Genomic DNA, 9,988 nt, shown 5'->3' with positions numbered 1-9,988 from the left:
AGATATACATCAATCACTGGATAAAGGAATAAAATGTAAAAAATGATAACAATAAACACAATGCAAGAATAGATGATCATGCAGGTGAGATAATATGCATTAAACGATCATGTTGATCATGATAAATGATCGTTTGACCACAGTAAATGATCATATTGAATGTAATAAACGGTCATGTAGACATAGGTAAACGATCGCTGACCATGGTAATCGTATTCAATGTAGTAATTAAACAATTGTATTGATGTATAGGCCATACACGATCATGTTGATATTGATAAACAATCGTGTAGATATGTAGTAAATGATTGTGTTGATATTGTTAAATCACGTAGTTCAATATAAATTATCATGAAAAACATCAAACTAACGATTTTTATAATGAAATACATAATTCTTACAATAATATTTAAATATTTTAAACATTTGAAACAAAACAAAACTTAGAATTCTTACCACAAAAAAAAAAAAAAAAACAAAAACGATCTTCACACTAAAACGTAGATTTCTTAACGAAATAATTTTATAATGTTCTAAACAATTCAGAAAAAAAAATGATATTCATAAGTCTTACCGAACACAAACTCACTACAACGATCTTGATATTGTCGAAGATCAGGAAGATGAAGAAGGATATTAAAAAGGGAAAAAAATCTAAAAGAGCAAATGAATAAATTGAATAAGTTAGAAAATTTATTGATGTTATTTATATTTTTGTTGTTGGAAATCAATTTTATTTTAGTGGAATTTTAAAAAATAATAGATTTTACAAAATATTTACAACTTATAGCAAATTCTATCACTGATAGTCATTGATATGCTATAGTGATAGAAGACTATCCATGATAAAATCCACAATTTTGCTATAGCTTGTAAATATTTTAATTTATTTTGCTATTTTAAAAAATGTCAAATTCTTTAGGTTATGCATTTACATTTCAAGATATATGTGCTTCTAAAACTAAATTATCCAAAAAAAATAAAATTAATGTTTAGTTTAAACTTCAAAAATTCCAAGTAACTAAAATAATAATAATTCCCAAGATAACTTGCAATTAATTTGAAAATATCTAACTTTTTTTAAAACGATTCAAAATGTGCATTTTTCTTTATGAAATTAATAAATTAATTCATAATTTGACTTAAATAAAAACATTGCAAGTATTAGGAGAAATATAAGCATTTATAAACAAATCTAATGGACATTTAAGTATTTGGATTTTAAACACATTTGGTAAGAAATATTTTTTAAAAACTGTATTCTTAAAAAAAAAAATTTATAGCAAATCCTAACACACCCTTAATAGTACTTAAAAAACATAAATAATTGAATGAGATAACAATTTAAGATAGAAGATCAGATAATAATATTGTATATTTAAAATTTGACAAAAGAAAATAGAATGATCAATCCATAAGCCACTCTTAATATATAGATAGTAAGTATTAAAACATTACTCCAGCACTCATGAACGGGCTTTTGCACGCACTAATATCATATACATTTATAGTAGTTCAAAATAGAAAACTATAAGTAAAATTAAACGGGCAGGAAAATTATTTAGAATAAAGCTTTACCTATATCTCTAATGGCCACAAAAGAAAAGCAACAAGAAGTAAATTTTGTAGGTGGTTGACCAATAATGAGAACATATAACATGAAGGCCTTCTAAGTTTTTATTCTACTTTACACTAAAACCCTAATATCATCTAAAACATAATAAACTCAGCACCATTGGTTAGAATAATATATGTGTTGATCTATAATAATTGTCCGTAAAGAATTTTGTTTCTCTCTTTTGGTCTTACAATAGAACTTTATTAGGTCTTTAATGAGGAAGAGAAAAAACTACTTAACAAGGAAGATAGTATTCCAAGAGTTCTATCTTGATACAGACACCTTTCATCCTGATGTTTAACTAGCAACTTATCTTTACTTCATTGGTACAATAAAATAACAGCAGAGGTATAAAAGATAAAATAGTTGATAATGTGTATCGGTGTGATAGTAATAATAATATTAAATTGAAACTAAATCTAACCATTAAAAATCATGAGTTTCATATTGGTAGGGTATTTGTTAGGAGTCCATTGGTTAAGAATATATGTGTTAGTTAGTTAAGTTAATCTCAAACTAGATTTGGGGAAGGTTTCTGGTTGTTTGAACCATTGTTTTCTCTGTTCAAGATTTCCCTAAATAAAAGAAGAGAAAAAAAATCTCTTAGGGCCTTGAAAAAGACGTCAACTTCAAGTCTCACGTTGCACAATTATTCTAATCCAATGGCTAACCATTATAATTGCAAAGTTCTTCGATCTTTTCTAAACAATTTAAACTGCCACTTTGTTTTCATTTCTATATTTGGATAGTCACGTAAACAAAAATATTCTAATCCTTTTTTTAATCACATTATAAAATAAGAGTGTTTGCAGTTGTTCGACATTCAACGCGCGTTCATCATGTCAATATCAAAATTTTCTTCTGTTTTCATCATCGTTCTTTTCTATATCGCCGGATGCGTTGCTGCGGTAGAAATCGTCGAGGACAAGGTTGTTGTTAATTAATAAATTCATGTGCTATTTTATTGATTTCCTTCTAAGGTTTATAAATGGAGGTGTTTTCATGCAGAAACATTTTATCGTCTTTATGGAGAATAGACCAACTATTTTAAATGAAGTCGATGGCTTAGATACAAATCTCAATGTTCTCATGTCAGTGAAGGAAAGGTGGGTTATATTATTTATATTTTGGAACTACCAGTTTTGTAACAATTTGATTTTAATAGTTCTCGTTAGAAGTATAAAAAGAATTTGTAAGAAAACATGAGAAAACAACTACAATTAAAAAAAAAAAATCAGCCTATAGCCTGTAAATAATCTCATTGGTACATATCTACTTTGACCCTAACATAATTGATCCGAAATAATATGAAAGGAGAGATTTGAATCCATTTATCTCTAGTCAACAATTCATACTTTATGACCTAATCTCATTTTGACATGATTAAATTAATTACAATGCATCATAATTCATATTACTTAGAATAATTTCTTTTTTAAAATTATAGCTGTAGTGATCTATATTATTTGTAGCCATGTGGATGCAAAAGACTGTATGGTGCATAGTTACACAAATAACTTCAATGCCTTCGCTGCGAAGCTTACTGAGGCGGAGGCCAAAACATTGTCAGGTAAGCATGCTATTTGCTTGATTTTCTTTTTAGACCTTATTATTTAAGAAACAAAAAAACAAAAAAAATCACTTGGTAGTGTTTGGGTGTTGCTTATTATCATTTGCTTTTGAACGTACACCCTAATTTAAAGTTAGTTTCTGATATATGGGTTTGATGTAGAGAGGGGGGATGTGCAGCATGTGATTCCAAATAGATACAGAAAGCTACAAACAACACGATCTTGGGACTTCCTTGGATTTCCTATCAATGCAAAGAGGAAGACAAGACAGGAGAGTGACATTATTGTTGGCCTATTTGATACTGGTAATTCTTTTCATTTTTTTTTATTTTTTTATTTTTTTGTTCTCAAGAAAAATGTTTAATTTTGTATCCATCTTAATGCTTTTAGTTTTAAATATTTCAGGCTAGTTATTTATATTCACCGTTATCTGTGGACTACATATCAATTTACAGTTTATTTGAAGCTTAGAGTTAATTATGTCACTCTGAAATAGAAACGTTTAATTAGTTAGATTTAGATAAAAGAAAATTAATGGATTCACTGCATGCAAATGGGGACAAAATTATGTTAAAACAAACTGGTTTAATTAACCTTTAATATATTTTGGTAATTAATTGATTTGTATTTTAAATCTTTACGAGTGTATTAAAAGATCAATAGGTAAGTTTTACGGTTTGCTATAACTTTGATCGAAAACAGACAACTAATTCTTATATAGTATAGGGTCAGTTTGAAATATAGCAAAATGGTTAAATTATTTATAAATATAATAAAATTTTAAAATTTATCGATGATAGACGTTAATAAATGTTGATAGACTTTTATAGATATATATATAATTAATATTGATAAAGATTCATACAAGTCTATTAGTGTAAGTCAACAACTATGATTCATAGAAATTTTGATATATTTGCAAATATTTTGAGTAGTTTTGTCATTTAAAAAATCTATATCATAACTAATTTTTTAAGGAAAAGGTTATTTCCAAACATAGGAAAATAAACCAAAATATTTATAAAATAAAGAAAAATATCACATTTTATTTATGATCAACCGATATATATCAAGATAGACAAATATAGTAATCTATTTTGGTCTATCTAGGTCTATCATAAATAGAGTGTGATACTTTATTATATTTATATGTATTATTGGGTTTTTTTAGAACAAAGTGCGAAAAAACCGAGACATGCTAAAAACCAATTTTGCACTTAGTCTAAATGATCTTGTATCCTTGTACCTAGTCTAAACTATCTTACGATCTTATATCCAAATCTAAGCAATTACTACCCTTGCACCCAACACAAATGATCTTGTACCTAGTCAAAGCGATATTCTCGTATCAAATCTAAATGATTTTGCTACATGATATTGTACTCTTGCAACTCTAAATGATCTTGTACCCTTCTATCCAATCTAAATGATTTTGTACCCTTGCAACTCTAAATGATCTCGTACCCTTCTATCCAATCTAAATGATCTTGTACCATTCTATCCAATCTAAATGATCTTGTACCTTAAATGATCTGTTAGTGATAGTGGTCGATCTCTGTTTATCAGGGATAGACAATTGATTGTTTAGATATTACGATTACGTATCAATATTGTTTAAATCTTGCACTAAGAAGAACAAAAAAAAGAAGATGAGTGATAAAGAAGAAGGATGAAATTTTGGAAGGGAAGTGAAGGAATGACTAACAAAAAGAAGTCCGGAATGTGACGAAATTAATAATACGAAGAAAAAAAGAATATTTGAGGGTTTTGTTACATTTATTTAAACTATTCAATATTATTTAAAGCTTGTTATTTAAAATATTTTCCTAATTATAGTGGGAAAATATTGCTATATTCATGTTATTTAATTGAACTAATGATAGGAATTACTCCAACGGCTGATAGCTTTAAAGATGATGGGTATGGTCCTCCACCCAAAAAATGGAAAGGCACATGTGACCATTTTGCCAATTTCAGTGGCTGCAACAAGTAATTTTCGTTTTCGTTTTTGACTAACATCACATATATACACAATATGAATTATGTCTTTCTCCTTTAGTAAATCTTTTTTATATGGGTGAAGTAAACTCATCGGAGCAAGATATTTCAAACTTGATGGCATCACCGAGCCCTTCGACATTTTGTCGCCCGTAGACGTTAACGGTCATGGCACACACACATCGTCAACAGCGACCGGCAATGTAATCACTGGAGCCAACCTCTCTGGCCTGGCTCAAGGAACTGCCCCTGGCGGTGTGCCATCGGCCAGACTAGCCATGTACAAGGTTTGCTGGATGAGCAACGGATGCTCCGATATGGATCTTCTGGCTGCCTTCGACGCCGCCATACAGGATGGTGTCGATGTCATTTCAATATCGATTGCTGGCATTGGATATGGCAATTACACTGACGACCCGATCTCTATCGGTGCATTTCATGCCATGAAGAAGGGCATCATCACTGTGACGGCCGCCGGGAACAATGGCCCGAGTGCCGGCACTGTTGTGAACCACGCGCCGTGGATCTTGACGGTTGCTGCCAGTTCAATTGATCGGAGATTTATCAGCCCAGTCGAGTTGGGCAACGGGAAGAACATCTCTGTAAGTTTCTTGCATATATTTTTGGATAAATACTTATTATACTTTTTAAAAAAAAAAAACTTATATTTATCTATATTTAGCTACTTTCATTTGTTAAACTTATTGGAATAAATTCAAAACTTAACATACGTTCTTATGCAAATTTTGACAGCATCAAGACAGCATAAAGTTAAGCTGATATTTTTTAAGAAAGAGGATCAAAATATGATTTAATCTAAAGTACTCTTAAAATATATAAAATATTATGTGATAATTCTTTATTTCGTAGTTCTATGTTTGGAAATATTTAAAAAGGATCACCAAATGAGCGTTAATTAATAATTTCCGAACTTTTCTCTAAAGATAATAAGTTGAAAATAAATTACTAAGTAACAAGAAAACAAATATGAATATAAATTAATTAAATTAGACTTAAATGAAAAAATGTTTTTAGTTATTACACTTAAATGTTGACAATAGCCTAGACACTAATTTTTCTATCAAATAATGGCTACTTAACTTATTTACAAAGAACTAAGAAAAGGCAAATTGAGCATATTTTACCTCGAAATATTTCATTTTTTACTTTCCACTAATTGAATTTAGTCTCGTATTTGTATACTTTTTTAACATAAGCTTTCCTATAGTTTTAGTTATGAATTCACTTAGAATGTATAATACTAATAGCTAGAGACAACTGTCCCTAACTGATGAACTCGTAATCTTCTCACTTTCTCTCGCTAATGTAGAATCAATTTTTCAATAATAATTAGGGTTAATATTTAAAATTTATTATATTGTTTAGTAAAAGAGGAATTGCATGTATTGATGATGGTTGTTGTATTGAATTGTATATGGACAGGGGGTAGGAATAAACTTATTCAATCCAGAGAAAAAAATGTACAAATTAGTGAGTGGAGAAGATGTGGCAAAGAACATAGAGGGCAAAGATAATGCAATGTATTGTGAAGACAAGTCACTTGATCCAAGCAAGGTGAAAGACAGTCTTGTGTTTTGCAAATTGATGACATGGGGAGCTGATTCTACTGTCAAATCAATTGGTGCTGCTGGTGCTATCCTTCAAAGTGATCAGTTTCTTGACAATACTGATATCTTCATGGCCCCTTCCGCTTTGGTTAGTAGCTTTGTTGGAGCTACTATTGACGCCTACATCCACTCCACAAGGTCAAATCTCTTAGTTACATTATGTTTCTACTCAATTTTGTTCTTCATTAAATATCTTAGTTATACCCTTCTCATTATCCAAATAGTTTTTGAGATAAGATTTCATTATTAATCTAAATTAGGGTGTGTATATCAATCGGTCAATGTCGGTTTTGGCTGAAAACAAAAGCTAGCCATTGACACAATAGTTTTCAACATCCAAGCTTGGAATGTATGAGAACAACAATCAAGCAATCGTGTGGTGCAGCCGACCACATACACAAAGGTTTTCATATGTTAGTTCAATCGGTTTTGAACAGTTGATCAGGTTTATCAATTCTCATTTGATCACCCATAATTCTAGGAGTTTTTTGCAAAAATAGCAAAATTATTATGATAATAGAACCTATGTCACAACATTTTCTAAATTGTCAAAAATAGCAAATTTAAAAATAATGACTCCCTGATGGTCCTATGATTACCGCGTGATATTACTAATTTTGTCATATTCGCAATTTGCGAAAAATGGGTGTCATGAACTGTTTTTTTTAAAATGTTTATGTCATTTAATCCATCTCACTTATTTTAATATAGCATTAGAGTCCTTAAAAAACTCAAAGAATTATGAAAGTAGTGCAATTTACTTTATGGCTCCCAATTTCATAGGGGTATTTTAATCTAGAAAAGTGAAAATTGGGATGAAACTCACAAATGATGAAATTGTAATCCAAAGATACATCATCTTAAAAGGTTATTGAGGATTTTCCAAATTGAAAACATGGAGAGACCTTGTAATCTTTCATTGAAATGGATGGATTACTCTTTTCATTACATAGCCAATTAGTTTTATGATGAGCTTTCACGTAGTTCTAGAGTAGAATATGTACGTTCATAGGTAGTAAATATTAACCTTTGGAAAAGTATTGATAAAAAAAGTTTGATTATGGGGAATGGGCTGTTTGATTTGATAACAGAACACCAACAGCAGTAATATACAAAACAAGACAACACAGAGCAGCAGCTCCAATTATCGCTCCCTTCTCATCCAGAGGCCCAAATCCAGGCTCCACCCACATTCTAAAGGTATATATAAATACATTTAAAAACTGTTTTTCAGATGTCAAATTGAAATTTCTATGTCATGCATACATACGTCATACATATGCATGCATTAAGGTTTAGGGTTTAGGAATATGAGATAGTCGAGGTTGTGAATGTGTTGTAGCCGGACATAGCAGCACCAGGAGTCAACATATTGGCGGGTTACACGCCATTGAAGTCATTGACGGGGCTGAAAGGTGACACTCAATTCTCTAAATTCACACTCATGTCTGGCACTTCCATGGCTTGTCCCCACGTTGCCGCTGCCGCCGCCTATGTCAAATCTTTCCACCCTCTTTGGTCTCCGGCTGCCATTAGATCCGCCTTGCTTACTACCGGTACCTCCCTCTCCCTTCAACATCTTTAATTTTAACATCTTTCAAACATTATAAACATTTATGCCATGCATTAAAGAACACTTGATTTTTGCTTTAAACTCATATGGTAATTAAGACTGTTTGGTAACCAGTAGACTATATATCCTACAAATCAGAATAGATAACTAAACCAAACCGCACAAACTGAACTATAATGCAAAGCACGTAAGTAATAACAAATCATAACATATTTATGAAGATTTGAGTTTTTATCGTTTTTATGTCAAGTTATAATTAACGTCTTAATTAGTTTACGGCTTCGGAACATATATGCAAATGCAATAACCATACTTTTTACAAAATTGATATACAAAAGAAAAAAAAAAAAAAGCTTAAACAGTAGACTAAAATCTACACTAAAATTTACATGATTCGTCAATGATGTGTTTAGTTATGTGTAAGAGTGAGAGAAGAATTTATTATTGGAGAAAAAAAAGTATCAGAATACACATCAGGTGGCACTAGTACAATTCAAGAGTTTCTAAATTGTACTCCTTTGAAATCCTAGAACAAAAATTGTAAATAAGGGAAATAACATAAATATAAATACGAACCTAAATTGCTTGTTCGACCGGAGCATCATAACATAAACTCAAGGTATTCGAAAAAAATACTAAATACTAATGTTTTTATATCTTTATTATGAAGCGAAACCAATTAGTCGACGTGGGAACCCTGACGGAGAATTCGGATATGGTGCCGGCAACCTTAATCCACGTAAAGCCAAAAACCCTGGCCTAATCTACGACCTCAATGAGATGTCATACATTCAATTCCTTTGTAGGGAAGGTTACAGTGGATCTTCAATTATCATCCTCACTGGAACCAAATCCATCAATTGCGCCACAATAATCCCTGGCGAAGGCTATGACTCTCTCAATTACCCAACCTTTCAACTCAGCCTCCAAAGCTCCCGAGAACCGACGACCGCCGTGTTCTGGCGGGAAGTGACCAATGTCGGCAAGCCTGTTTCAGTTTACAATGCCACGGTCAGGGCTCCCCCTGGGGTAGAGATCACGGTAGAGCCTGCGACTTTGTCGTTCTCCTACCTACATCAAAAGGAGAGGTTTAAGGTTGTTGTGAAGGCCAATCCTTTACCGGCGAACAAAATGGTATCGGGTTCGATCACTTGGTTTGATCCTCGATATGTTGTGAGGAGTCCGGTTGTTGTTTATAGTCCGTCGGGATGAACATTGATGAGGGATTGATTATTAATGTGTTCAATGTATTAATATTCTATGACTTGGAGACAATTTTATATGTTGATTAAATATTTGCATTACATTCACGATAATTGGATAATGTTAGTAAGTAATTAATCACTTGAATTCTGTTATCATATTTGAGCAAATCATCTTTAATATTTCTCTAACAACGTGGAATAAATTATTATTTGATACAAAACTCTTTAGTAGAATTTAAGGGGTTTTTAAAAAATATAATAAACTGTCATAATATTTATACTTTATAGAACAATTTTGAAAACGGAAAAAACTCACATGTCCACAATGAAAAATACCAAAAATGTTACCGTCAACACACGATTAATTGATCACAAGTTCGCTTGTAATTCTTTCT

The 9,988-nt window shown here is 31.1% G+C and overlaps 1 protein-coding gene across 1 annotated transcript; it reads left to right on the top strand.

Moving 5' to 3' along the window:
- The first annotated feature begins 2,644 nt into the window (after positions 1–2,644).
- Positions 2,645–9,644, top strand: LOC101222470 (subtilisin-like protease SBT4.14). The gene is made up of 9 exons (XM_031885454.1): positions 2,645–2,724; positions 3,091–3,188; positions 3,351–3,494; positions 5,073–5,178; positions 5,273–5,789; positions 6,631–6,999; positions 7,905–8,015; positions 8,158–8,371; positions 9,059–9,644. The coding sequence occupies exons 1-9, from the start codon at positions 2,645–2,647 to the stop codon at positions 9,598–9,600; spliced, it is 2,181 nt and encodes a 726-aa protein (XP_031741314.1). The 3' UTR covers positions 9,601–9,644.
- Positions 9,645–9,988: the final 344 nt, after the last annotated feature.

This window comes from Cucumis sativus, chromosome 5 (genome assembly GCF_000004075.3).
Source record: "Cucumis sativus cultivar 9930 chromosome 5, Cucumber_9930_V3, whole genome shotgun sequence".
NCBI lineage: Eukaryota > Viridiplantae > Streptophyta > Magnoliopsida > Cucurbitales > Cucurbitaceae > Cucumis > Cucumis sativus.
The sequence above is the reverse complement of the archived record's forward strand: the minus strand, read 5'-3'. Positions and strand labels throughout refer to the sequence as shown.

Bases quoted from the DNA above. Each gene is read 5' to 3' on its own strand.
- LOC101222470 (XM_031885454.1), top strand. From the start codon at position 2,645: ATGGAGAATAGACCAACTATTTTAAATGAAGTCGATGGCTTAGATACA. The intron at 5,179-5,272 runs GTAATTTTCGTT...ATATGGGTGAAG, and splicing joins AATTTCAGTGGCTGCAACAA to TAAACTCATCGGAGCAAGAT. The intron at 5,790-6,630 runs GTAAGTTTCTTG...GTATATGGACAG, and splicing joins GCAACGGGAAGAACATCTCT to GGGGTAGGAATAAACTTATT.